Below are 27,638 nucleotides of genomic sequence, written 5' to 3'. Positions count from 1 at the left end.
CTCGCGAGATATTCACGACACTTCCGTTAAATCTTTAAACACGACCCTGAGACGTAAGCGCGGTCTAACTGTCACTTTAATCCTTCGGTCGGTGTAACGAACGACACAAAACTTGCACGAAGCACCGGTATAAAACGCGCCGCGATATAAAATATTCCTACTGCGGTAGACACTCGCGGGATAGTCCACGACACTTCCTATTAACCTTGAATCCCGACACAAGAATCTAACTGTCACTTCAAGCGAGGTCCACGTCACCTTGTTGCGCGGTCAAAAGTCGTCGGTAGAATGACCGCGAAAACTTCCCCCAACCCCTTCAATGTTTTCCCTACTATCGCGCGGGATATTCTTTACCCCCCTTGTGTTACCCCCACCGGGGGGTATTCACTATCCCGCCTTTTATTTTTACCGTTATTCAAAACGCGCAACCACCTTTTTCGTTAAATTTTGAATTTCGACTCGAGAAATTGATAGCTCAATAATTATCGAATAAAACAGAATATTAATCATAATTTCACTATCCCGCGGATATTCACTGTCCCGCGTTTTATTTCTACCGCGCTTCAGAACACGTTACCGCCTTTCTCGTTAAATTTTTGATTTTGATTCAAGAAATAAGATAGCTCAATAAGACATCTAACAGAACAGAATATTAATTGTAATTTTTCTGTTTCAGATAATACTCCAGCATTGAAGGAAGGACCGACCCGACATTCCGCAGACATCCTGAGAAGAGGAGAAGGACCAGGAAGAGTATCATGCATCGGCGGAGCAACTTTTTGGTGAGAATTAATTCTTTTTTATACAATCTTTATAAAAATAAAGCTTTACCTTTACATTATATCTTTACATTAATTTATCTTTACTTTAATCTTTACATATCTTTACATTAATTTAAATGCTAACATGTGTACATTAATATATTTCATTTTATGTTACAGTCACCGGCAGAACTCTAGAACTTTGCTGAAGCTCATGCAGATTGGTAAGTTACATGATTTTCTTTTCGTAGATTGTAATTGAGGTCTTTTAAAAAATAGCGCGCGCATGGTCTCTTCTAGTAAATTATAAAATTATTACAAAATCTTTTTATTTTACTGTTAAGTTTATATTTCTACTCTCATCTTATAACTCGGTGATGTTAGTGTGAAGCAAATCTGTGATATCTGCCGGCGACGCCGCAAAAGAGTAGGACAGACTATGTATAGCTCTGGCCTGTTCTTCTATCCGACGGCAGCCGAAACGCTGGCTTCACACGGACGAGCCTCTGTATCTTGACGCGTGGAAGCCGCGATTCCGAGTTAGGTTCTCTGCGTCCGAGGCATTAGCAGGCGTTACGGACACACGCGGACACGGCATTGTGCCTAGTGTGTGTATGTTGCCCGTCTAAAATCTGCGACCACTGATACCAATACGAGTAATTATCAAATGGTAATCAAGTACCGGGCCGAACGTCCGTTTTCTGTGCCGATGTGATTTTTGTTGAATTATTGATATTATTGTTATTAAAATTTATTGAAAGTTATTTAATTACGGAGACAAATATGCCTACATACGAAATGCCACTGTTGCTGCGCATTATGAAGAAGGTAGATTATTTTTATAGGTTATATATTTTTTGTTTCTTTAAACAGAGCCCGATAAAGATTATTACAATAATTATATTTGTAATATTATAGCCGGAATTGATACAAACTTTAAAAAGAACGGCCGAAGCGATATTTAGTACTGGTGGTTTTATCAGAAAAATGGAAAATTGTGGAGTAAAATCACTCCCATTTAAGCTAAGTGCACATGGACATGTTCATCGCCAAGCAAAGTACGATTAAATTTGTATATATGAACAATCTAATAATTAAGCTAATTTTATTTTAATCTAGAACAAATTAAGTTTGACAAATTAATTTTACACGATTTTTTTTTACATTTTTAGCCATTTTTTTATATATTTTGATGCACCACCACAAGAACTTAATCAAATTTTAGATAAGTGCAATAGAGACATGGATGTTGTTGGTATAAAGATTTACAAACAAAATGAACCAAGTAATAAAGAATGTACCTTTCATGAAGAGATGTTACCTCCACCTTACAGGTATGAATTGTAATTCTATTTTACATAATTTGTAGAATTACTTATAATGATTCATAATCAACATTTTCTTTCTTGTTTCTATAGACCCAGTGTCCAGAAATTAATGGAAATAGCAAAGAAGCAGAATCGTAATAAACATGAATTTAAATACAATAATGGATTAGATTATTATCCATTTAATAAATAACTAAATACGTTGCAATTTTTTTATTGTAGTATATCACTGTATCATTGAAGTATATTATATAGGATTGATAGGTAAAAAGACATGTATTTTTTTAATATTTTTCAGTAATTCAATGCTGTTTTTCAGATGCAGCAAGTATCAAAATAATTGACGATCGTAATATATATATATTAAAAAAAAAAAAGACAAATAATCTTTATTGTGCAGTTCTTATATCTTGTTTTATAAGACATAAAAATGCGATCCATCACTATTAAGCTAATTTTGCTAGCTTGTTCACAAAGGTGTTCCACTTATTTTGCCATTGGCATGTCGCATTGTGCTTCTCTTTTTTATTCATACTACTGTAAGTCAATGAATTGAGCGCAAGTTGTTTGAGACTCCTGAGATCTGAGCTGGCGCTCATGATACCCATAAAAGCCTCGTAAAAGTCGTAACTCAGTCCTCGGGCACCCCACAGTCCGGGATCATCGTTAGATACCACCACCGGTGAACCTGACGCAAATAAACTGGCCGCGGGATGGTTTCGCATGTCTTCCACGAGACCAAGAACCTGGTTTGAGATAGGGCAGACTTCCACTGCGATATTTAACCTTTTTATTAACTGCCACAAGAGCGGATGCTTCATCAACGCATACCTAAAGACATTGAGTTTTTCATATTCAAAACCAGTCTGCTCGCTGTGAGTTATATTAAAGTTATTTTAAGTATTCTATTTATTATACTTACCACACATAATTCCAAAAGTAATTCTAACTTAATTATTTTTTATTAACATTTTAATTTACATTTGCGATTTATGTTTTTTTTAGATACTTGCTTTACTTACCCGTGACCGATGCGTTTAGTGTTGAGCAAAAAAGCGTCGACGAGATTCACGTCGGTCGACATTCCGTTCCACTTCGTCTCACCAGCATGGAAGAAGTACGGAATTGATGGATCAACGGCATTCAATTTGGAGGCAAATTCGACGAGAGGTTTACCTTTATCCTCCTGGCCGACCAAGTCGAAACCAGCCACGAAGTTCGGGTAGACTTTCTTCAATTGCACCATTGTCTGCAGGTAATAATCCACCCTCTCATTGTCAACGTTACGTTGTGGCGCATATATTATTTTAGTGCCAACGAAGCCGGGATGTTCTTGCACAAACCTGTATTGCGTTCATCTATTTAATTATCTTGCTCACAACAATTTTTAATTTAATCATTATACATTAAAATAATTAATAAAACAAAATAACAAAGTTTTGAAACTGTTAATTGTGAAGTAGAGAAATTGTTACATTTTACTTATTTTTTTTTATATTATTATTCTGGTGATCTTAAGTTATAAAAATAAAATTAAAAAAGAAATTTATCTTACTTTTCAGAAGCTTCCTTGTGAAACTGTACCATTTCCAACGGCCCATATGTCTTACCGTCAAGATCGTACATCGACGAGAGTGTCGTTCGTATCTCGGCGTACATCACGTTGTCCTCGTAAAGCTCCTGGAGATTGCGATAATGGAGTTCTTCGTAAACGGGCCGATACGACAAGACATGCTTCATCGTCTTGAAGACGTCGCTAAACTTTTCCCACGCTTTGTCAACGGTGGAATAAACGCTGTTTGGATTTTTTGTGACCATAGTTATGGCTTGCTTGATCTTCTCGTTAATATCGTCCGCTTGGGCTGGGTCTTTTCGCAAATCGCTCAGTAATTGCCAATTACAATTGTCGTCCGGCGTTTTAAAGAACTTGAGCGTAAGGCCGCCGCTTTCATCGCAAACGTACAAATTTTCACGATAAGTCAAGTTGAAACGATAGTCAAACGAGGCTATCGCAGTATCATGAGCGTGGAGAACAGCGCCTTTGGGCATGTCACGTAGGATCTTGAATACCTCTGATTTCTCGATTTGTGGTATCACCTCCATAAAGTTGCGTGATGGTAAAAAATCATCGCTGTCGACGAAACCTGTGGCAAGCCGTTGTTGAATGTTAAAATTACGTAACGTCTGACTTTCTAATAATCTGAGTACTAAATAAATTGAGTAATTAAAGTTCCCGGATATGGCGTAACATATGTTCTTGAAAAATGAGCGAGACGAACTTCAGGTAGTCGCAATAGTCGTTCTATAAAAGAATAAACGCAACGAAAATTCAACAGTTATATTAACTAAAATAAAATAAAATATTAATTTTTTTTTTTTTATTTTTCAGAGTAAAGAATTTCAAGAAAACTGCAACAGTTGGCTGCGAATCGATCACTTCTACAAGCGATTGGAAATTTATAAATGTAAAAACCAAACCATCATTGAGCTCTTGATTTTTGGCCTTCATTAGAACTTCGTTGGCCTTGGCCTCGATGGAACTGAGCTGCAAATGACCGCCCAGTGATATTTCCTTCTCATCGGTCATTATTTGCTCTCGAAATTTCCAGTACGCCTTTTGATTCGGTGTGGATTTCCTCCTTTTAAATCGAGCAATTTCGAGAGGGTGCGCGAAGATCACCTGGCCACAAATCAAGATCGCTAAAGCGAACGAGATCATCCGGGTCATTGTTGTGGAAAACTGTTTATCGCCGTTGAGATTCATCTTGGTGGAAAGTTTTGCCTCGCGCGAAGAAACGAAAACTTGTTCGCGAGATTCTGCGATCGATGGATCTGCGTGATACGATCGTCACGACTGCTCAATCTTCACTGGATAACTATTACTATCGTTATTATTATACATACACGATAAGATACATGTGCCGACAAGCGTGACCAGTAAACTCGTTAGTAAACCAGGTAAACTCGTCGGCACTCCGTACCTAACTGACGTCGACGGCCAAGTGATACACGTGTATATTGACTCTCCGTATAAATCAAGCTTGACAGAATTTTAAATACACAGACGATTTACGTATCGTTGCAAATTTATTCACTTCGTTAATTAATAAAATTTCACGGTACATTGGCACATTTGGTATTACGAAGTAATATTGCGCCCAAGGAGAGCAAGCTTCGTGCACTGTAAACGTCATAAAAAAAAAAATAATTAAAAAGATCATTTATTTTATTTCAGATTTATTGATCTTTTTAAGTTAATTTTTTTTTTTTAAAGGTAAAAATAAAATTAGCAACAAAAAGTCCGAAATTAATTGAACACCTATCTAATTGAAATAGAAAATTGTAAGACTCTTTTGTAATTATTATCATTTCACCAACTCTGTAATGTAACATTGTTAATTGAACTTAATTTTTTTTCAGAATAAAAAAGATATTATAAATAACTCGATATATTTCATTTTTTATTCCTCAACTTATTAATATAGTTAAGAACGAACGTAAATTTAAACAGATAAATATTAATTTATGAAAAATATTTTAAGTATATCACGACTAAGGTGTTGTCATACAGAAAGATTCGTTAAAAAGTCTAAAACATTCATCTCATTGTGATAAAAAAAATACCTTTTTATGATATGTATAAGATGATAATTTATCACGCTTACCGTTTAAAACAAATATAAAACATCATGTCGACGATAAGATAGAATTGCGGATTTTAAAAAAAATATTGAAATGCGTAGTAAAATGAAGTAAAATTAACAAGAAACTAATTTTTTTAATAATTAGAACAGAAATAATTTGTTTTTGAATAAGATCCTTTTTAGATTTCTTATTAGTGCGAAGACATGTTAATTAATTATACTGTATGACATGTGCAATTAAACGTGTAAATTCGAGAAGTATTGCGTCGTGCGTATAACGATTTAATACGTATGTTAATGAACATAATTATAAATGCGGTAAAGAAACAATTAAAAAACAACTTCGTTATGTCACACGACATTTACATCGTTATACGAAATAGTCTATATTTATTCACGCAAGGAGATTTATCTTTTAATCTGGAATGAAAAACTTCCGAGTTACATATAAAAGTCACTACACATTTTCCGTGGATTTTTGTAATCAAACTAAATGAAACTTAAAATTGCCAATTATACAAATTTCGTCGTATCTATTAAAATTTGTCTAAACTAAGCTATCTTATCTAAACTTGAGAGTGCCAATCAAGCAATTGTTTTACGTGCGTGTGCGTTCGATTAATTCCAGAATTTCAAACTTTTACGAATATTTCTTTACGCGGAGAGAAGATCTTGTGCGACGCGCTCGACAAAATATACTTTAGTGTTAAATGCTACGGAAGAAAGGCAAGGCAAACTACGTATAGAAATACTTCTTATCTTTACTGTTCTATCAGTTACAGGACTATAGTGTTTCTTTTCACGTTCCTTTACTTTTATCATTTCTCTTTGTTCTTAAAGAAATCTTGAAGTGGATGACACACATAGCGTCGATATAACAAAAAGAAAAATTCCAATTGTGGATTCAAGAATATTCTATAAATGTATTCTTTGTGCGATATTTCGCTCGATTAAATTTGAATTGAAACGAACAAATATAATTACAATTTTTGATCAAAGTTAGTTGAGACCAAACAAAAACAGGCAATGATAATAATCAAGATAATCGAAAAAATTAAAGGAACGTGTAAAATATTATTTGTTGGGCTTTATTTAATTAATTTTTTAAATAAAACTTTTGCACATTTACTGCACACATTCACATCTTACTAAGTGAACCGTGTACTCGTATTCTATAGATACACGTGTATTCTGGATCACCACTGTTGGAATGGACTTTCAGCTCGATTATCTTGTATGCTTCTTTCACACGATTCTATAATTAAATTTTCATATTAGTGGTAAAATTAATAATCGTAATTATCATATGGGATATTTTACCTGGACCTCAAAATACTGCAACGGGGAACCAGTGTTGTCATATACAAAATTGCCAAATAGGAAAGGCTTCTCGTCATCGAGATCCGTCAAGCCCTAATTTTTAAAATTAAATTATTATGTTATTATATTATTATATTGTGCCAATAATTATAATACAGAATTACTAAGTTATTCATTATAATATTACATTACATTATACTATTACAATATACATTACATTATAATATTACAATATAATATTACAATATAATATTACACGTTCACAATTGCATAATATAATAATTAGCTCACCCAGATGGAAAAATCTTTTGGCGCCGTGGCGGTATCGCCAGTCGGAGATATCAATGAAGATATGTGCTCGAGACTAACTCCAGACACGTGTACATGGCCAAGTAATCGAATCGCCACGCTACCGCTGCTACCCTTGAAGGCCCAGCATTCGCCCGGCAAAACGCCAGTCTGGTAAATACTTTGGGATCAGAACATCAGTAAAAATAAATATAATCAGGTAACCTGTATCATAACTCTAGGTGTGTTTTGCTGATGACAAAGCGGTATGCCAAACAGACTGAGCGCAGGTGCACCGGTCACGTACGTTTCGGTATCGCGTGTTGAAAGAATCGCACCGCCTGAAAAAAAAAAGAAGGTGTGTTACAACACTTTGAAGACACGTTATTACCTTGAATCGCACGAGTTTCTGAAAAGTATTATTACGAAAAAATTACTGCAAGTTATTTTCAAGCAAACTAATAAAAAAAAAAAAAAAAAAAAAAAAAAGAAAAAGTAAAAGTAAAAAGGCCACTACATATCCTACTTACGCATGAGATTATTAGCAGGTCGTAGCAAAGCGCCCTTTAATTAATAAATCTTGTGTAAAAAAAAGGCTACGTAAAAATAGACTATTGGATAAAACCTGAACTTTCAAGAGCATAATCCGTTCTTCCAGTTTTGTCGGCATCGTACTTCTGTAATTCATTTTTCACCATATTTCTGACAGTTTCTGGTGATAAGGCTTCCAACAAGTTCTTGGTATGCAGACTCATCTCTGTTGCAAATGCATATTAGTGATAAATATTAAAAAAGAAAAAAAAAAAAGAACTGATAAACGACGAAACTGTTTGTCGAATAAAGAGATAAAAATAAATGTATAACAAATAATTAGACGCGCATGAATGATACAAAAGGAAAAAGGCTTTCATTTTGCCCTATGTAAACGTCGCTCCATTTATTTAGTCGATATATATTTGACGTCAGAGAAATGCCACTGCATCAGACGTCAGCATCCGGTCTACATTTATAAGCCGCACCTTTCTTACCCTCGGAAACTTCGTTCCTCAAGTTGAGAATGGCTTCTGATATTTTTGGAATTACGCTGCTCATTTCTTTCAATTTACTTTTAAGCTCGTCGCGTACCTCTATCACATTTTTCACCTCTAACTAATGCAATTTTTTGCAGAAATGACAAAGAATGCATAAATAAAAAAATTAAGGTTTTCTCTTGAAAAATGCGAGTGCAAATAATTACCGAAAGAGTATGTAAATGAGATCTAAGATTTCCCAAATCTGTTTTGATCATTTTAAATGACCCAGTTGCAGAGTATTTATCGCATAGATGAGATACGGACATTGCTAAAAAAAATATTGAGAATCTTCGATTAAATTGAGTTGCAAATTAAATTTGCGATTCACAAATTAATTGTATTAAAATATTAAGAGAACAAATCGAAATGTTATAAATAACTTTTTAAAAATTAGACTGACGTTACGTACCAAGCATTGATGTAATGACGCAAAAGACAAAGGGCTTAATGAATTTGATATACCAAGGGGATCGTCGATTAGAATTGACCAGGGTACCTAGACAATTTCTTGCGTTAACGCAACCCAGGTTGTTCCGCGCACTCATTAGCGTCGTTTCATCACACAATCATACTAAATACTTTCCGAAATTAACAATCGATGGAATAATCTATATCAAATATTGGCTACGCTTTTTATAAGCGGTAATTGTATGTTTTTTTCCACAAGGAACATAAGTATGTCAAAATTGGAGTAATCATCGACAACTAGCAATAGCTACACGTAATCGATATATTGCAGAAAAACGAATCGCGATTTGAAATAATCGAAATACATTACTATATGGTGCAAAAAAAAACGAGCTTATAGATTACGTTAATCTGATTTTCGTTGATTTTCACTGCTAAATAAAGTAATAATATTTTAGAGTTTAGACAATAGTAACATACGTAAAATGTTACTGTTGTATCCAAATATTTTCTTTCCATGCTACAACTATTTCACATTATAATGTAATATCGGACGCTTTCAAGTTAATATTACTATATATTTTTCAGGGCGGCATGTATACGTAAATTGAGTCGAGTTTCAAAATCATAATCTTTGTACTGATTTTGCGCTTTCAACAAGAAGTTCTTTCCTTCATTAGGATTCTAAAATATAAGACAATAAAATTGCATGAGAAATAATAAAAATATATACGAAATATACAATATACTTACGTTATTGTTACTAAGGGTGCTTCCTAATTCGTACAACGCAAATGCGCTGATATGCTGATCGTATTCGTCGTTGGATGGATATCTACATTTTAGACAGTTTCGAAAATGTTTAACAGCCGCTTCGGGCTCCTCCAGATAAAGACACGCAGCGCCTTTGATAAGATCAGTCAAACCCACCATCGGCTCTTCAGAATGATTTTCTTTACATTCTAATAATTCTATATTAATAAATTGAAATATTATTTGGTACAGATTACGGGATATAAAATAAGTAGAAGTAAAAAATCGATCTATTCTCACCATATAATATTCCCCGTAGCAACTCGATGGGACAGGACGGAAGGGCGTTCCACAAATACAATGATTCATATACGAGCAACTTATAATACAGAATTGTGTAAGGATGACCAATTTCCTTGTCGACAATTTTCGGCAGTCTACGCATGATAAAAACATCGAGTTGCGACTCGTTTTTTGTCTCGTGGAACCAAGGAAGGATCTTGCTGTACAGCGACAAAAGAGTGTCAAACTTGCCGTTCGCTCCGCAACAAACTGCAAATATAATAGCATAATTAGAAAAAAAATGTGAGTTTGCTTATCCGACATCAAGGAGATGTTAAAGTTACCCATGGCTAAGTATGCGTAGAAGCCCTTGGACCATCTCGACTGCTGCTGCAGCTGTAGTAAAGATCGATACGCCTCGTCGTAGTTCAGGCATATAACGTGGCACCAAGCCACCTCGTGAAAACATAGCAGTTTGACTTCTCTTTGAGTTGCAACATCCACTGCTTTGCCAAACGCTTCTAACGCTCCATCGACATTTGTCTACGAAACATTTGTGCACCGGTGATTAATAATATTTTAATAAAATCAAAATACATAGAATTGAAAATTCCGCAAATCGGATTGTACACTGGGAACGTAATAAACATTTTTCTGGTAAAGCAGATTTTTTTTACGAATAAAAATCTTAATATTATAAATATAAAATTGAAAAGTAAGGATAATTTTATACAGGATAAATTAATTAGAAATTGTAGATGTTTATTAATACCCAGTGGCTTAGCTATTAATACCTCTAAGCGTTCCATTCTGCCAATAAAGAAGAGAAAAAGGGCAGAGTTCTGAAATTCAGCATGACATTCAGCTATCAACTGCTTTGCTGCCACAACTCCCGCTTTTACATTGGACCCATCAAGCGCGAAAAATGGACGTACAATCGTATGATACCAAAGTAAGGCTAATCTACGATAAAATAGCATATTGACCAGTCGTTTTGCGTGAAAAGTATCTCGAAATGTAACAAAAATAAACATTAATATTTATCGTACCACATAATATACCAAATCGAAATAAAAAAATTAAGTTTAATATAAAAAAAAAGGCTATAAATGAGAGTAATAAATAAGATGCTGTACTTTAAGATATAAATATTATATGTAACTTTTTAATTTAGTAATGCAAATCTTCTATTGCTTTATAAAAAAATTAGAACTCTTAGAAAGAAGCATCCATATATAGTACACTCACGTAGCGAGTGGTGCACGCATATCTTCGCCAAGTCGTGCATACATAAGGGCGGTAAGACCAGACTGCCTATTGCCCTCGAAGCCAAAGAAATGGATTACTTTCAGCACAGACGGTGGTAAAAGGCTCACGCACAGTTGATATATACCATAACCGAAACTTGCAGCCGACATTAAACGTGTCACCTCCGTAGGTTCCACAAAGCTGTGAAATACATTCTGCTTTAATTGAGTTTTCAAGCGCAAGCTTAGAACGTGCGAGCGAGGGAGAAAGAGAAGCAAAGTGATTGAAACTAGCTACAAACTTTTACGAAACGAAGAAGTGTGAGAATTCACCGGCGGAAAAATTAGATCGTCAACATATTAATGTGATATAATATAATAATGACATGTCGATATTAATAATATAATACGTTAATACGTACGGCTATCTTTCGCAAAAGAAAACGATGGTGAATGAAAGACAAGGGGACGAGAAATTTTAAGTAAGAAGAAACAATTACGGTGTCTGTTGCTCGGACGTGATGCCAGTGAGCGAGAAGAGCATTGATAGAGAGCTTCGCAGACCTGATGGTGACGACACGGGTGTCACATTGTTCGCGTAACCGTTGCAGGATGGTATCGACCATTCTGACGGTTCTGGACTCTGCGGACTCTGCATGGAAGATCCATTACTCGTTGGATTAATACAGCATGGATTGAATCCTGTTAGAAAAAAAAAATTAATTTATAATATATGTTCCGCTATAAAAAGTAATATTAATTATAACATGCAGCGTTGATAAAAGCAACAGCTGCAAGAATTTATTAAGATTTAATTAAGTTATTAGTGTCAGTGTGATAACGCACCGGTCGGGTTCGTTCCGAAAGTGCGTCGATACAGTTGTGAGATCTGAGTATAAGCGTGCTGATAAACACGCCAAGCTTTGCGCAGCATCCAACAACCGCGAACGTACCCGGTTAGCTCTTGTTGGAGAAACAGTGATACGGCTGAGAATACCTGTGTATCTGCTAGAACGATTTGACGCTCTAATTTATTCACGTAGTCTTTCTGAAATTAAAATCATGATTTTTTTTATCGTTTCATAAATTTACTAGAATAATTATAAGCATTTTAAAACGTAAAACATTTCATTGCTCTCTTATATTATGTCAATAATCAAAATGTAAAGCAGAACAAGTTTTAAATTCCATAAATATAAAAAATATGCTTTTAATAAAGTTATGTTAATGTATTATATTAATCGTTTTATTAAAAAAAAAAAAAAAAAAAAAAAAAAACTTACATCGGTCTCTTCTCCTCTAAATACTTTACTTTTTACGGACTTCAACCATCCTATATCACCCGCACATTCTCGTTCCATATCTTTAAGTAATAATGTGGCTTGTTGGAACTTGTCTTCTTCAAAAGTCATCAGGGCATTCTGTAAGATTCATTAAGAAATATTAAAAATTACTGCCGTCAGACGTTATAAAATTCAGAATATGTCTTACATCTCATTAAATGCCTTAATTAGAGCGCACTTATTGTCTCATGATTTTGTTATATCGCGGTGATATTAATCGATATTGATTTATTTTTCGATGCACACATGTGCTCGCAGTACATTATTAAAACCGATTAGGCAACAACATTCTTTCGCGGCCTTGAAATATTAAATGTACTTTGTTAGAATGCAATGGAATCGATACGAGTCTCATCACGCGATTACGTACCATGAAGAGGACAAAACAGCGACCGGCTTTAACGTGGAAGCTATGAGGATGTTCGGTAAACAGAGCTTCAGCCTCCTCGGTCTTGTTGTTCAGCAGTAAGGAAATGCCGGTCCTGGCGATTTTCCAGTCCTTCATCGCGTCTTCCGCTATCGCCATTATCTCCGTAAAAAGGATTTTAAAAAGATATTTAGATAACAAAAGTATTTTTCTTTTACCCCCCGAAGGCTGCCGGCTACGTATTCGTGGTGGAAATAAAAAACATTTTTCCACCGTGCGAGATTGTCAGTCGAGTTTACATACAAGGTCACTTACTCGCGCGAATATTCTATTAATTGTTGATTTATTGCTGTCCCAAAAGACATGTTCGACGCTCGGAAAAAAATATAGATAGAGTATCTAGTTACGTGAGAATGCCAACCGCGTTGCGGTCACCGTAGTCGTCGTTGACGGAAGTGTGATGCATCCTTACAAACGCCGCATTTCCTTCTTTGCACAAAAGCCACAAAGCAGAAAGAGCTGCAGTATATTTGAAGTATAATTTTATCTCTCCCGGAGTTTTGATTTTTTTTTTTTTTTTTCCAGCGTAATGCAACAAATTGAGCGGCTAGGACGGACCTATTTTTCACACATGGTACAACATATCTAGATGTTCGTGATCTGATTAAGCAATTCCAGCTTGTGCGGTAGTTACATAAGTTTCTGTCATCATATATGACAACTTCAATCCTCTATAATGCTGTTACTCCTTTTATCAATTATTTTTTTTTTTTTCTCTAGATTTTATTTATATATGGAGGGATGAACAGTTAGGATTCATTGCTCCGCTCCGTCTGCAAGATTTTTATATAGTAAAAACAAATTCTCTTGTGCGTTTATCTAGACGCAGAATATAAATGCGATTTGCAAGGAAGACCATCTAGTGATGCAAAATCTTGATGCCGCTTTCGTTTCTTACAAAAGGTCGATAATTGTCAGGCACTAACATACTACCGGATTAACGTTACTTGTCGAAAAACTGCGAATGAGCATTGTATAACAAATGTACGCGAATCGCGGTACATGCTCAAGCTGCGAACCGTATCCTTTCTATGCATCGGGTTGACTAAACCCTGTTGAAGAAAGGCACACAGTGCTGCTGCCACTACCTCTGTGTTGGTTATATACATGTTTTATTGATTTTGGTATAATACATGTTGTAACCCTGAGCGCGCGCGGTATGCGCAATGACGAAAAGACAAGAAAAAGTAAAAAATTGGCTGTAACAACGTAAAATGCTTGTGAAACATAATAACGAAATATATTAAAGACCTAAGAAAAATCTTTCCATTTGCTGTGCCATAATATTGCTTTGAATTCCGCACAATTATCATTATGAAAATTATTAAAGCATTATTTTAATATAATTCTATTAAAGACACAGAGATATAACATATCTCGTATATTTACGTATTTTTAACGTGACTAATAATTTACATATAAATTATTAAAAACTTGTGTTATTTAAAATTCGCGTGGAAACATATATTCACGTTCACAATTGTTTTCTAGCATACATTAAGCATTAAACGCTTTGATGTTAAATATTAAAGAGAATAAAATTTGTACTCTGACTTTGAATGTAGTTAATACTGATCATTCAAAGAAACGATTTTAATTACACGGTTTAACTTTTCAATATTCTATCTCGTTGTAAAAATTTAAAACTATACGATTTGTACATTTATTTACAACTTTTTATTTAATAATTATTAATAATTCTAAATGTCATATAAATTCTAACCCTTCAAATTTTTTATCCATTATTTTACCTTCAGGCATTATTATCGTTCCTTCTATCGTAAAGGCCATAATGTATGTAGCGGTCCGCCCTTGATGTTCTTCAGTCTTTAACGCTATTATAATAGAATCTTGCGAACCAGGAAGGAATTTGAAACTGGAGAATCCTCTAATTGGAATTAATTCTCCAATATAAGTAACCTATAATAAATTTCGTTATTATAATATATAAAAATATGACGTTATTAATATTTGAATGAATGTCAGAAACATCAATGTACTTTAATATCAACGAAATTTTCATCTGCAGTCAGCATAACATTGCAGCTCATGGTTTCATCGCGCGTTTCATTGTAACGCTCATGAGAACACCTTCTAGGTAAGAAAAACCAGCTTTTGTGTACATCACTCCAAGCTGCAGATTCATGTATCATGTAACCTACACAAAATATATGTATAATAAATTAAATCATGCATGGACAATCTATAAGTATCAGCATACCTGGATATTCGATGTTAATTGCTTGCCTTAATCGCTTGTAATAAGAAATCCAATTAAGAGAATGTGTCTCACCACGTGGTGATACAACTTTAACCCATAGTGGATTATTATGTTCAAATTCACCAGATGGTGTAGTCCATTCCTTTCCCATACTACCAATGTACAATTGTTCATCTTTAATAGTTGCCCATTCAGATTTAAATCCTATGTATAAATAAAATTTTAATGAAAAAATATCTTACAAGCATTAAAAAAAAATAATACTGCTGCTCATAGATATCTACCTTTGTGATTTTTACCATTGCCATCCATTAATATAACCCATGGATAGATTTGATCACCTTCAATAAAATATATCATTCCTGTACGATCATCAAAGGACAACAAACGACCGTCAAAAGTTACTAATTCTGACAGTTCCATTCCACGACCTTTCATAGACAACGATGAAGATAGTATAACGGTTCTGTCATCCCAGATAATGGACAGAAAATTACTGCTGGGATTCCAGTAAAGACTGCCAGTTTTCATGAGGCTGTGCCACGTATCTTTTTTATCCACGAGTTTAGAGTCATGATCAAGATCGCTCACTATTGCTATTCGATAGGTAATGCCCTTAGACGTTTTGATAGGAGTCGTGGTCGGATACGTTCGATTATACTTATAATAATGACACTGGGTCAGGGTCTGGCTCGGCGGCGAGCATACGACGTTGTACAGGAGTGGATACGCAAGGAAAAAGATCGGCACGCTTAGAACCAGCAGAGTGAGCACCACGAACTGGCCCTGGATGCGAAACGTGCTGTTCGCCACGCGATAGACGTGCGGGGCACGCAACGCTTGACGCCAATCGCGTAGATATGACATGGTCTCCCTGCTGTTCTTCATCCGCGTCGCGCGTTGCACCGAAATCACGACATGTATCGACACTGCTGGCTCGCCGATAATCCTGACACTCCTGACAACGTCAATTTAACCTAAAAATGAACCATGTCTCACGAGACGACTGGAGACGACAGCATCATTGCCTACACTACACTGCCCGATGGACCAACCTAACTTAACTTGGCCACGTGACTTTATTCCAAAGCAAAAATTAAATAGTATAAGGATTTAATTTAGTTACAGGGGCTGAATTAATTTCTGAAAAAAAGTTTGAGTGCGAGGGAACATTGTACGAAAGGCAGATAAGACGTTTTCTGCGGCGACAGCGGCTAGCTTACGTAATCTTAATAGATGGTATAAGCAGAGGATGAGAGAACGAGAAGAAATCATCGGCAATCCGGCCGGCGCAGTACATACATGCGGAACATATGACACTTTACGCACACGACGTTATGGTAAGTGACGTATGAATTATTTTTTAAATGATAAAAAAATACAATATGTTTTAATTTTATTAATTAGCATTAGAAATGCAAATAATAAATTAAACATTTTTAAGTTCCGTATATTAATAAGTATTGCGGATCGATCTTTTTACGTACCGGATCTTCTCAATTACGGCAAGAGTGTGTCGCCGGGGGGGGTCCATTAATTAGCGTTGCGCGGCGAGCGCGACCGTTGGGGTCGCACCGACGACTCCGCCAGCGAGATGAATCAAGGGGGACGTCGGTGGCGAGCGAGGGAGCCCAGCTGGGGATGAATCGGCGAGGGTGGATCTACAGTCAGTCGCGCAACGCGTTCCTCGTCAACACGGCGTCGGTCGCGGTAATTGTTGCGCTCTCGCGCGAAAGGATTGCTTTCCACCGAACGCCGCGGTTTTTCGCGCCGCGTCGCGAAGTCAGGTGGCGACCGTACTATAATCTTTTCGTGTTTGCTCGGCCATAACCGGACGCGAACGGCGTTGCAGGCGGTGCAGCGTCGCGCCGTGCGGCAACCTGTATTATCGATCACGCGTGGAGGCGCGCGCGTACCTCATTTGTGATAATCGCGAGCGCGAGTACGTGCGGATTGCGTGCGTAGCGGAAGCGGCCACCAATTTCGTGACTAAGAAGAGGTAAATAGTCTGGACCGAAAGTTCCGAGGCGAGGTGGAGGCGTCAGCCGGTCGAGCCAAGCGCGGTCGAATGTTCGCCGGAACGAGAGTGTGCCCGCTGGTTGAGATACCCGCGCTGCACGCCGTGCGTGCTTCGAGACGGTTCGACTGCGTCGTCGCGGGTTTCACGTGCGATTGTGCGATTTGAACGACGACCCCCTTGCAAAACGACGCCACGTGATTTCTTCCGTCCGTACGAGAGCGTGCATACATAGGTTCGTAAGTGTCTCTTACAGCCGAGAGTTGCGGCTCGTTACCGGCCGGTAATCGCGTCAACCGAGACTCGCTTCCTTTACGAATGTCTGTACTTTTGCGTTGAATATGAAATTCCGAAACAGTGATATGAAGTTACGAATGTGCATGCACGCGAAGTGATGTCGAGATACCGCCGGCATGCTTTAAGGTTATCGTGAAAAAATTGGCGGTGTGGCGAGCCAAGTGAAGTGATCCGTTTTTGTTTCTTCCGATTCTTGACGTCACGTGATCAGCATCGGTTGCGACGTCGCGAGTTAGTTGGCAACGACCGTTACGCGCTTGACTAGTCGCTTCGTAGTCGATCCGGGAAGTTTTTCAGTGCGATTTTCCGCGCGCGTATCGCACTCCCCCCCGCACTGTGCCGGATCGTTAGAATCTCCGGAGATTCCGCATTCAGTGCGCCGTCGAATGCGTTTTGTCCGCGAACGCGATTGCGATCCTCGGCCGAGATATCCGTCCTCGAAATGTTACGCCGGCGAAGCACAAGATCAAGGCGCTAGACACCCGAAGATGTTCCGCATAGATTTCGCCGGCTCTTGGTTCATTTCGCCATCGGTGGAGAACGTCCTCCGTCGACTTCGCAAAAGGTAAGAATTGTGACCCTTAAAATACCTAACCTCGGTAGTAAAGTATCAGACGTGAAGTTTCAATCGCGCAAATTTTTCAACGTGCTGAATTTCTAAAATATCTCGACGTGCAGTTGCTCGAAACTTCGACAGACGAAAAACGTTTTCATACATCCATCTCTCACAGTGGGAATGCAATGCGTGTGAATGGGACACCCTCCGCAGAAAAGTTTTTACCAAAATAACGATTGGAATAAATCGAAATAAAATTTGCTTTGTCGTACATGTACCTTTTTTTTGATTGCATTTAATTAATTATTTATTTATTACAGGTAAGGCCAAGAAAAATTAAACAGAATTAAAACAAAAGTATTTTATTATCGAAGCTGAATGGACGTTTAATTTAACATTAAAACTGGTAAGCTTTATTATTAATTTTAAGTTTCGATATTTTTTTAATGTGAATAAAGACTCAAATGTATTGTTTTATATGTACATTATACTGTAAATAAATTCAATAATTATTAAAGCAACTTCAAGCGAAAAAAATAGATTTAATATATTTAAAGCGAGATTTTAGTTGTGGATAAAAATGTACTCATATAATTTTACCTACTAAATAAATTTTGATAAAATTATTGTTTTACTTTTCAGTGCTTATATCGTTGTGTCGAAGTACAGCGAAGAGCGCAGAATGCATACGTGCACTTATACGGTCTCCACCATATATTGACTTATACGCTGGACAGTACGCACAGTAACGTGGCATGACTACTTGCCGTGTCGCGTTTTATATCCCAGGATGGGTTGACACGTCGTACAAATCTTACAAGCGGATCTCACGGATCAGTCGGACAGTAATGCAACTCTACGATAAGATGGGTCGTAAAAAGATACGTCTGCATCGTGAGGAGTTGAAATATCCCTGCACTACGAGTAGAATAATAATCTAGACGGAACATTTTCGGACGGAATAAAAATCAGAAAATTATTGATCCTAAAGTAATTTCCTTTATACATATAATATGCAGTTCTAATTAACATGGTACTATAAAATCAAATTTAAATTATGAAAAAGAAATCAAGCTTTATGTTGAAAATATTGTATTATCCACGTTTCGAATTTTCTTCTTAGCATAGCTAAGTGATTTCACACTTTCGTTTATTTTGCGAAAAATAACAGATCAAAATCAATATCGAGATATTTTTCTTATGGAACTTTTGTCATAATTTATGTCATAACGTAAAGTTCTTTTTTTGGGAATTTTTTTCTTTTTTTTGGGGGGAGCTACTTTGTGAAGTTAAGGTTGATGACCTACCGCTTGTCTCGAACTAACAGTCCTCGAGTTTTGTACGACGCGTCTACGAGACATCGTCTACGATACACGGAAAGGGCCAGATAAGGGGAGAAATGAGTGTGTGTTGGGAATAGTTTGCGGGGGTGAGACCACGCGCCGTGGGGTAACTCGCGTTGATGTTCGCCCAAAACGAAGGGTGACTCGCGCGAGTATCGAAAGGAGAGCCCATGATGGGGTGAAGTAGAAAGAGTAAGAGAAAAAAAGAAAGGTAGAAAAAGAGAGAAATATCGTATGTTTGAGCTGCACGGGATGCACTACGTTATGGTTTTGCGACGATCACGATGCTTCAAAGATCAGTAGATTGTACAGAGCATTCGCGAATTATTTTTGAATAAGAAATATTGCGAAGAAAAATATTTTGTAATACAGTTAAGCGATTCTTCTGTTACTCGTTAATTATACTACAATTTACTTTAACTCAATTTAAATTTAATCACATTGTATTATGCAACTTGTAATTCGGTTATATGTTTTTCTTAAAATTAACAATTAACTACAAGGCAAATCTATGCTTTTGTAATCTCTATAATATTTGATATCTAACAATATGGAGTAATCAAGATAAAAAATAGAGTCAGGATTATTATATTAAAATTGTTAAACTAAGACGTGAATTGTTTAATGTAAGTTATGCATGAGTTGTTTTTGGGTCACGTCACTTTTTGATTTAAGGTACTTTAAACCGCGATTACGTGTGCATTAATGTAGTACTGCGGTATGCGACTCATGTGCTCAGTGCATGCGCGCGATAGATGGTTGGCACGTTCCCAGACCCGTCGACGCATTGCCATGGAAACAGCACCGCCGCTCCGCGAGCACGCCGTGCCACATCGTCACGTTGCGTCGTTTTAGAAGGCTAGTTTCAAGGGCATCGCTCTATCGCGCCTTAAGGAGTGCAAGGACGATCAATATCCCCTTGCATCCTTATTTCCGTAGCATTTCATCGGCCTAATATTCTCATACCGGTACAATCGCGTATTGTGAACGATTACGTAAATCTATATAATATGTGTCGTTTTCAAATAATGTAATTGCTAGACGTAGACATAAAATTGATAATGATTTGATGAAATAATTTAATTTAAAGATACTTGAAATAAGAGTTCGATATTGGCGGAATGCAATGTGATTAAAAAAAGAAAAAAAAGAATCGTATGAAAATGCTCGTTGATTTTTCGTGATCGTGCATGAAGTAGAATCGCGTGTGCGGCAAGGAACCAATCGTGCTTTAAAAGTGTTAGTTCAAACGACATAGCAGAGTGCGGGGATGATATCTATATGGCGTCAACACCGGCGAAATCGATTGCTTTAAAAGTGGCACGGTTTAACACACCCCCCTTGTATTTCAGAAAGCACGCGGAAAAGGGAGGAATGAGGAGATTCACCCGGTGACCTCGTGCCGCCTGCGGTAATGCTACTGGCAAACGGTGCCTCCATACCGACCATCGCTGGTGCTGTCGAAGAGGAGGAGGAATACGCACGCAGCGAGGCCAACAGCGTGCAATATGATGGATATGTTACTGATCACACCGATCTGGCCTCGGAGGTCGATATCGACGAATCCGAGTACAGGCGGGAATTACTTAACGACGTGAGTTATCAAAATCGCTACATCGACCACCAAAACTAACTAATTTTTTTAATTAAATTAATAGTCATTTTTTTAATGAGCCTACAAAGTTTATCGCGATATTTTATACATATACATAATCTTTTAAATAGTAATTTTGATGAATCTGACTAATATAAATTTCTTTTTATTACTTTACAGAAATGGCGAATGCTCTTTGACAAGGTATGTATGATTATATTACTTCAAAATTAATTTACCTATTTTTGATAAATTAGATCTAGACTTTATTTCATTTCCTTGTTCTAGTTCGATCCGGAGGGTTTTGGAGAGATACCGTTGGAGGATTTTCTGGCAGCCTTGAAAAGCCCTGAGTGGAAAGCAGAGATACCGACGAACAAACGTGACATACTTCTAACGAGAGCAAAAGAGTCGCGCGTTGAGGCAGTGACGTTCCAGGACTTCGTCAATGTGGTGAGTTTAGAACTTTATTATTGCATGGCTTTTATTTCCGAGATGCAATGTGACATAATGTCAATATAACATATCGTATATGTACATACCGATCTGCATGAGCATCAGCGGAGTTGAAGAATTCTGCCAGTGACTGTAACATAAAATAAAACAAATTAATGTAGACATGTTATTTAAATTAAAGTATTTAAATTAAAGTATTTAAGTTAAAGTATTTAAATTAAAATATTTAAATTAAAGTAAAGGTAAAGCTTTATAATTTTTTTTAAAGATTTTATAAAAAAAAAAATTTATATTTACCTATTAGTTGCTCCGCCGATGCACGATGCCCCCCGGGCCTGCTCCTCCTCTCAGTTTGCGTGTCGAGTCATCCTTCCGCGCACAAGTCACTCGCGAACACCCCGACCGTGATTTTACTGTATAAATTATTATTATAGTATACTTCGTTTAGGGGCTTAGAATTTGTACAATTTCCACTTATTTCTGTTTCTTGTGTTAGATATTTATATCATATATCACAGTCTCATTTTAATATTGAGACAAATATTTAATTAATGCGATTATTATTATATTTTAATTCTTATTTTATTTTCACTTTTTGGTTTATAAAACTGTCGATATGGTCGGGGTTTAATTTACTCTCTGGTGCAAAGTTATCCGGTTGTCGTTCTTCGTAAAAATAGACCGTTCTGCAGCATACTGTTTTCTCGACGGTGAAATTGCTCGCTCGATAGGAAAAGATAATTTGAAATTGTTGGTTTAAACATGAAAATCTTTTTTTATGTTATTCTTTTGGAACATCTCTTTCTTAAGAATTTCCACTTATTTCTATTTCTTGTGTTAGATATTTATATCGCATATCACAGTCTCATTCTAATATTGAGAGAAAAAGTTAACTAATGCGATTATTATTATATTTTAATTCTTATTTCATTTTCAACTTTTGGTTTATAAAACTGTCGATATGGTCGGGGTTTAATTTACTCTCTGGTGCAGAGTTATCCGGTTTTCGTGCTTCGTAAAAATAGACTGTTCTACAGCATACTGTTTTCTCGACGGTGAAATTGCTCGCTCGATAGAAAAGGATAATTTGAAATTGTTGGTTTAAACATAAAAATTTTTTTTTATGTTATTCTTTTGGAACATCTCTTTCTTAAGAATTTCCACTTATTTCTATTTCTTGTGTTAGATATTTATATCGCATATCACAATCTCATTCTAATATTGAGAGAAAAATTTAACTAATGCGATTATTATTATATTTTAATTCTTATTTCATTTTCAACTTTTGGTTTATAAAACTGTTGATATGATCGGGGTTTAATTTACTCTCTGGTGCAGAGTTATCCGGTTGTCGTGCTTTAAGAAAAATTCTAAACGAAATCTCTGCGACTATCTTATACAAAGTTCTATAGAATACTGCTTCCTTACAAATTCTTACGGAAGAGTGGTCCCGAGCCAATTTCCGAAAAATGGCTTACGCCACATTTGTTCGTTAAGGCGGCAAGATGGGCCGAAAGCTCTTGTGCCCTCGCATTTAGCAATCTTATCAAAATTACACGGGGATCAGATAGAATTTACAAAAGGGCAGTGACATTATTCTCGTTGCGTAGTTAATGACAAAAAAAATCTCACGGATGATTTGCCGAATTTCGTCGGGGGCCTCTCCTCACGCGTCGTTTAACTCACGCTTTGAATCGCTTCGATATGTGCACGGAACAGTTTTCCACCTCTTAACGTCAGACCCGTTTATCTTTTCGGAATCACGAGCGAAAGGGAGCTCGTGTAGAAAACCACCAAAAACTTGTCAGCGAATTTAAGCGCGAACAAAGCGCCCGTCGGTGTGCCGTTCCTCTAAACGTTGAGATTATCATTGTACCGATATTTATCTGTCAGTTTCTAGCTGCGTTTCCTTGCCCCGCGGTCATTGTCGTTTGGTAGGATCAGTGAAATCCGGGCCGAAGCCCACATTTTTCAGGTTGACAAATAGACGGACAATGAGACATTCCGACACGGTTAGAATAACACTATTTAACTACCGTAAACCTCCGTCGACTACGGTTGAATCCGGCTTTTGCAGAAACCGATGAAAATCGAGCGTACTCCAAAGTAAATTCCGACACGGCCTCTTAAGCAGATTATATTGTGTCGCAAATTTCCTATCTCGATTCTTAAGCGAAGCGCGCGCGGTATAGGTCGTACAAAGTGAAAGAGAAAAACTGGATAGAAACACATGTACGTGATAAGCGTGTCACGCGTCGACTAATCTGTTTGCCACAATTTTAACGTTTGGCACAAAGAGAAAATACTACTTTAAGATATTTCAATTTTCATATTTGGTCTAATGATAAATGAAATTATTATGCGATTGTGCAAAATAACCATATGCCAGCTATACAATGCAATATGCGGTGTATGCAAGGAAATCCTAGTTGCCGCCATTTGGTAACGCCAACCATAAATTATAGCAGCGTACCGAGAATACTTGCGATTCCTAGCTTCTGAATAATTGCTACTACCTTCAGCCACCTGCAGATATAATCCTATTACGGTATATTACATCCCGCGGCAAAATAAAGCAAAGATATCAGCGACTGACAACTCGGGAATTTTTTTAAGCACTAGAGAAAACCATAAGCGTGTTATGCGCGCGTTATTTTTTAAGAGACCCCAATTATAAAGTGTGAAAAAAAAAATTATTTGACTTACCGATCTGCATGAGCATCAGCGGAGTTGAAGAATTCTGCTGGTGACTGTAACATAAAATAAAACAAATTAATGTAGGCATGTTATTTAAATTGAAGTATTTAAATTAAAGTATTTAAATTAAAATATTTAAATCAAAATATTTAAATTAAAGTAAAGGTAAAGCTTTATAATTTTTTTTAAAGATTTTATAAAAAAAAAATTTATATTTACCTATTAGTTGCTCCGCCGATGCACGATGCCCCCCGGGCCTACTCCTCCTCTCAGTTTGCGTGTCGAGTCATCCTTCCGCGCACAAGTCACTCGCGAATACCCCGACCGTGATTTTACTCGCGAAAATTAGTTAACACTATCGCGCGTTGATTTTCGGCACTCCTGAAAAATGAAAATCCTGAAAAAGAAAACAAGTTACTGACTTACCCAATCTGCATACAGCGGAGTTGTAAAATTCTGCCGGTGGCTGTAACATAAAAAGAAATATATTAATGTAGACATGTATATTAGTTCAAAAAATTAATTAAAAAAAAAAAGTAAGGGTTTTCTTTTAATAAAGATTTTATTAGAGAAATTATTGCTTACCTAAAAGTTGCTCCGCCGATGCAGGATGCCTCCTGGACCTGCTCATCCTCTCAGATGGGACGTGACGAGCCATCCTTCCGCGCACTAGAAACTCGCGAGCGCACTCCCGAAAAAAAGATAATCGTAAGAAAAAACGTCCGATAACTAGCGGCACTCCCGAAACGACCGACGAACCGGCTGCGGTTCGTATAATCATTTATATCGGCGTGCGGCACTTTAATGTCTCGCTAAACGGTGCGCAGCAGCAGAGGTCCTTTTAATCTGTAACAAAAAAAATTAAAAAATTATTTCATAGATATTATGACTAAAAAGTGAATTCTAATATTACTTATAAAATTCTTTCGGATTAAATCATAGCGAAAAAAAAAGTTCTAGTGGTTTCCTTTTTGGTTCGAGGTATTTTCAAAGCAAGGATCAGTCGATAATCCCGAAATGAATTTTTTCAATATAAATGGTACACCACAGAAACCAGATAAATCGGATTAGCCTACGATGTAAAAGGCCTCTCTCGATTCCGTGGTATATATAAATAGTAATGATGGGCGTGAGAACGCACAAATAAAAGGGTTTACAATTTTCTTCTTGTGAGAAGAGTTTAAAAATCAGGGTTATATTTCACATATAAAATCTTTACATATTACTATGCATAAATATACTGCACGTGGTTTAAATTAATTAATTTTTAAGTTGTTATATTTCATTTATGTCGGGATAAATAATTATTAATTTCGAAGGTATCGCGAGATCGATAAAATCATAAATTTCTGTTATTATAATTATCTTTAATTAATTTTAACAATTGAAACTTTTTACTATTTTATTTTTCGGTGTTTTTTTTTTTTCTTTTTGAACTCGTAGCGTATTAGCATAGCTGTCGTAATCTTTCGATTTTTAACAATCCCCGCACGGTCAGTTTCTCAGCGGGCGGCTTGTTCAACACCCGATAAGATCGAATTATTCTGCGGTGCGGCCACTGCCGCGTTTTACCCGTTAAGTGCACGGCCATTTGAACTTTAGCTCGTACTTTAGGTGTGCATACATGAAAGGCGGAATTCCCGTGGAGCGAAAGAGAAGCACCGGGCCGGTGGGTGGTGGGGAGGATTCGTGCCGAAGCTGCGATTAGCAATTAGTCCGAACGGAGGTGGTCACTCTATGTTTGCACAGCGCGAAACCGTTAATTAGCGAGAGAGATAGAGAGACAGGCACGGTTAGCGAAGAAATGGACTGAGGCTAGGGCGATAGAAGCGGATGACGCTCCGTCGGCGCTTAGGTGGCCTTTGCCAGAGTTTCGGCAAGTCGTTGATTCCCGTACGATCGCGGTGGTCCTTCGTCTCTTTCTTTTCCCTTTATTCCTTTTTTCTTCTCATGTCTTCTCCACCAACCCCCTACTCTGCGAGGCAATTTTTTCCTCGCTCCCCGCGCGCCACCGCCACCGGCTCGCCGCCCTTTTGCTCTTCCCGGATATCAATTATGTCCCCGTGGGCCGCACGTTGCGACGGTGGACCCACCGGTGTGTGTCTCTCACCTCCATGAAGGGGGCCCCGATGCTCGCCTCGTTATCCCTCGCCGTGGGCGTCGAAATCCCTGTGTAAGGTCTCTCAGGAGCTACAAAGTGCAATTTAAGAAAATCCTCTCCTCTCTCGTCTCCGCGGCTCGATCTCGTTACACTCTTTCGTCTCTTTTCTCCCTCGTTGTTTCCTTGTTCTAGCGATAAATCGGTAACAGGTCGGTATCTTTCAACGTCTTCGACGACTTTCGATTTTATTTTTCTCTGGATTATTTTTTTATTTTTTAAAACTGATGCTTAAATAAATGGTTCCAAATTTTTTTTTTTTAATTCTTATAGTATATCACTATTTATATTACTATTTTATATCACAATTTTACGGGAGCCGTGCTAACTTCGCGAATCTAGCACGGCACTTTCCCTTTTAAAGTACTAAAACTCATTGAAAATAATTATTTTTTCAAAGAGTTTTAGATAATTTTAATTAAAATTTATATGTTTCAAATTAATATTTCGTTATTTACAACTTTGATACTAAATTCATTTCTTACAGTGCCGATTGAAAGCTCGGTGGGAGCATGCTTATCCGGCTATATGCCCTTTGTTAAAAAAAATTAATGACCAGAACTTTGCTTAAAACTAATTAAAATAAACATATTTATTAACGTCGCGTCAGTCTTACCGTAGCGCGAGGACGTACTCGCGATATTTTTCAATAGTATTTATTAGCGAAAGGTTGGACTGTCTTTTTTTTTTTTCTTTCTCTCTTTGTTCCGTTTCTATCGTGCAAAAGGAACCAAGTATTTCCGCGCGAGGCGGACCGACCTACGACCCGATTATACACGGGCCCCAGACGCGTGATTCATAATATTAGATTTGAGCCGAGACCGAATAATGTAAACGCCACGTAGAAGGGCCTTATATACATGAGTGTCCTGTTGGAATAAGCGCAAGGGGCGTCACGTTGGCGGCGAATGCAACAACGTTGCGGACGACGCCAACGAAGACGACGACGACGCCATCAGGAACCCCGCAGCCACCCACACCCACGTCGGCCCCTTAAATCTCCATTCTCAGGCGCGCCTCGATCCCTTTGAGCCCCTCTATGCCCTCCGACAACGACCCTGGGATCCTTCGTCCTGGACGCATGTAAATATGTTCTATCCGAAGGTAATTTAAGCGACGGACTATCTTTCGTTATTTTTGCATCGGTGTGTGTTTCCAAATGTATACGCAAGGGTGTCGCGTTATCAAACTTTTGAATAAAGTACGTATTTAATTAAAAAGTGTAATTAGGCGTTTTGCATTTTTTTTTTTTTTTTAATTAAACATTTTTGCGTAAGTTTTTACTTTTCTCTATACTTATATGAATTCGGTATTTAATTTAACGATAAGTTTTTTTTATTTAATTTCGTTGCGTCACGCATGGCGACTAGGACGGTATCTCATCATTGTTACGACTGCAGACGTAGATTTGTCACTCGAGGCTAA

General features: G+C 37.1%; 5 protein-coding genes across 8 annotated transcripts in view; 2 read left to right on the top strand and 3 right to left on the bottom strand.

The window, feature by feature from the left end:
- The first annotated feature begins 1,220 nt into the window (after positions 1-1,220).
- On the top strand, positions 1,221-2,476 carry Mrps6 (mitochondrial ribosomal protein S6). 2 transcript variants are annotated; one of them, XR_011547026.1, is made up of 5 exons: positions 1,221-1,589; positions 1,680-1,819; positions 1,934-2,095; positions 2,180-2,353; positions 2,409-2,476. XR_011547026.1 is itself a non-coding variant. In XM_070670587.1 (4 exons), exons 1-4 carry the CDS (start codon positions 1,545-1,547, stop codon positions 2,280-2,282), a joined length of 450 nt encoding a protein of 149 aa, XP_070526688.1. In that variant the 5' UTR covers positions 1,221-1,544; the 3' UTR covers positions 2,283-2,476. The 2 variants fall into 2 exon arrangements, 1 of the variants encoding a protein (XP_070526688.1); XM_070670587.1 differs by having other exon boundaries at positions 2,180-2,476.
- LOC139110648 (adenosine deaminase 2) lies at positions 2,449-4,853 on the bottom strand. Its single transcript, XM_070670564.1, has 4 exons — positions 4,568-4,853; positions 3,645-4,233; positions 3,112-3,432; positions 2,449-2,920 (listed from the first exon to the last, which is right to left on the bottom strand). Exons 1-4 carry the CDS (start codon positions 4,851-4,853, stop codon positions 2,536-2,538), a joined length of 1,581 nt encoding a protein of 526 aa, XP_070526665.1. The 3' UTR covers positions 2,449-2,535.
- A 1,617-nt stretch (positions 4,854-6,470) lies between these two features.
- LOC139110659 (tetratricopeptide repeat protein 39C) lies at positions 6,471-13,228 on the bottom strand. Its single transcript, XM_070670588.1, has 16 exons — positions 12,818-13,228; positions 12,388-12,525; positions 11,951-12,152; positions 11,605-11,806; positions 11,106-11,306; positions 10,652-10,820; positions 10,202-10,400; positions 9,849-10,127; positions 8,824-8,973; positions 8,579-8,682; positions 8,370-8,490; positions 7,967-8,098; positions 7,567-7,682; positions 7,345-7,512; positions 7,054-7,146; positions 6,471-6,988 (listed from the first exon to the last, which is right to left on the bottom strand). Exons 1-16 carry the CDS (start codon positions 12,971-12,973, stop codon positions 6,872-6,874), a joined length of 2,547 nt encoding a protein of 848 aa, XP_070526689.1. The 5' UTR covers positions 12,974-13,228; the 3' UTR covers positions 6,471-6,871.
- Positions 13,229-13,372: 144 nt separating this feature from the next.
- LOC139110651 (soluble calcium-activated nucleotidase 1) lies at positions 13,373-16,464 on the bottom strand. 2 transcript variants are annotated; one of them, XM_070670569.1, is made up of 5 exons: positions 15,380-16,464; positions 15,096-15,299; positions 14,875-15,032; positions 14,626-14,794; positions 13,373-14,073 (listed from the first exon to the last, which is right to left on the bottom strand). In XM_070670569.1, the coding sequence occupies exons 1-5, from the start codon at positions 15,981-15,983 to the stop codon at positions 13,904-13,906; spliced, it is 1,305 nt and encodes a 434-aa protein (XP_070526670.1). In that variant the 5' UTR covers positions 15,984-16,464; the 3' UTR covers positions 13,373-13,903. The 2 variants fall into 2 exon arrangements, with proteins under 2 accessions (XP_070526670.1, XP_070526671.1); XM_070670570.1 differs by having other exon boundaries at positions 13,968-14,794; positions 15,380-16,458.
- Positions 16,465-17,813: 1,349 nt separating this feature from the next.
- The window catches only part of Stet (stem cell tumor), a 330,475-nt gene continuing 320,650 nt past the window's right edge, over positions 17,814-27,638 (top strand). The window contains exons 1-4 of one of the 2 annotated variants that reach the window (XM_070670576.1): positions 17,814-17,974; positions 20,661-20,902; positions 21,083-21,106; positions 21,191-21,355. In XM_070670576.1, coding sequence (XP_070526677.1) covers positions 20,723-20,902; positions 21,083-21,106; positions 21,191-21,355 — 369 coding nt within the window. In that variant the 5' untranslated portion in view covers positions 17,814-17,974; positions 20,661-20,722. Of the gene's footprint in view, positions 17,975-20,348; positions 20,903-21,082; positions 21,107-21,190; positions 21,356-27,638 lie in introns of those variants that run through there. The other variant, XM_070670575.1, reaches the window with a different exon arrangement.

This window comes from Cardiocondyla obscurior, linkage group LG21 (genome assembly GCF_019399895.1).
Source record: "Cardiocondyla obscurior isolate alpha-2009 linkage group LG21, Cobs3.1, whole genome shotgun sequence".
Classification (NCBI taxonomy): Eukaryota; Metazoa; Arthropoda; class Insecta; order Hymenoptera; family Formicidae; genus Cardiocondyla; species Cardiocondyla obscurior.
This window is presented reverse-complemented; position numbering and strand designations above follow the sequence as displayed.

Bases quoted from the DNA above. Each gene is read 5' to 3' on its own strand.
- Mrps6 (XM_070670587.1), top strand. From the start codon at position 1,545: ATGCCTACATACGAAATGCCACTGTTGCTGCGCATTATGAAGAAG. The intron at 1,590-1,679 runs GTAGATTATTTT...GTAATATTATAG, and splicing joins TGCTGCGCATTATGAAGAAG to CCGGAATTGATACAAACTTT. The intron at 2,096-2,179 runs GTATGAATTGTA...TTGTTTCTATAG, and splicing joins ATGTTACCTCCACCTTACAG to ACCCAGTGTCCAGAAATTAA.
- LOC139110648 (XM_070670564.1), bottom strand. From the start codon at position 4,853: ATGAATCTCAACGGCGATAAACAGTTTTCCACAACAATGACCCGGATG. The intron at 3,433-3,644 runs GTAAGATAAATT...AACGCAATACAG, and splicing joins CACAAGGAAGCTTCTGAAAA to GTTTGTGCAAGAACATCCCG. The intron at 2,921-3,111 runs GTAAGTAAAGCA...CAATGTCTTTAG, and splicing joins ACTAAACGCATCGGTCACGG to GTATGCGTTGATGAAGCATC.
- LOC139110659 (XM_070670588.1), bottom strand. From the start codon at position 12,973: ATGGCGATAGCGGAAGACGCGATGAAGGACTGGAAAATCGCCAGGACC. The intron at 7,513-7,566 runs GTTACCTGATTA...AGTATTTACCAG, and splicing joins CACCTAGAGTTATGATACAG to ACTGGCGTTTTGCCGGGCGA. The intron at 6,989-7,053 runs GTAAAATATCCC...ATTTAATTATAG, and splicing joins TGCAGTATTTTGAGGTCCAG to AATCGTGTGAAAGAAGCATA.
- LOC139110651 (XM_070670569.1), bottom strand. From the start codon at position 15,983: ATGAAGAACAGCAGGGAGACCATGTCATATCTACGCGATTGGCGTCAA. The intron at 15,033-15,095 runs GTATGCTGATAC...TATTTTGTGTAG, and splicing joins AATTAACATCGAATATCCAG to GTTACATGATACATGAATCT. The intron at 14,074-14,625 runs GTAAAATAATGG...ACGTTGTTACAG, and splicing joins AACGATAATAATGCCTGAAG to CCAATTTTTTACTTTTTCTT.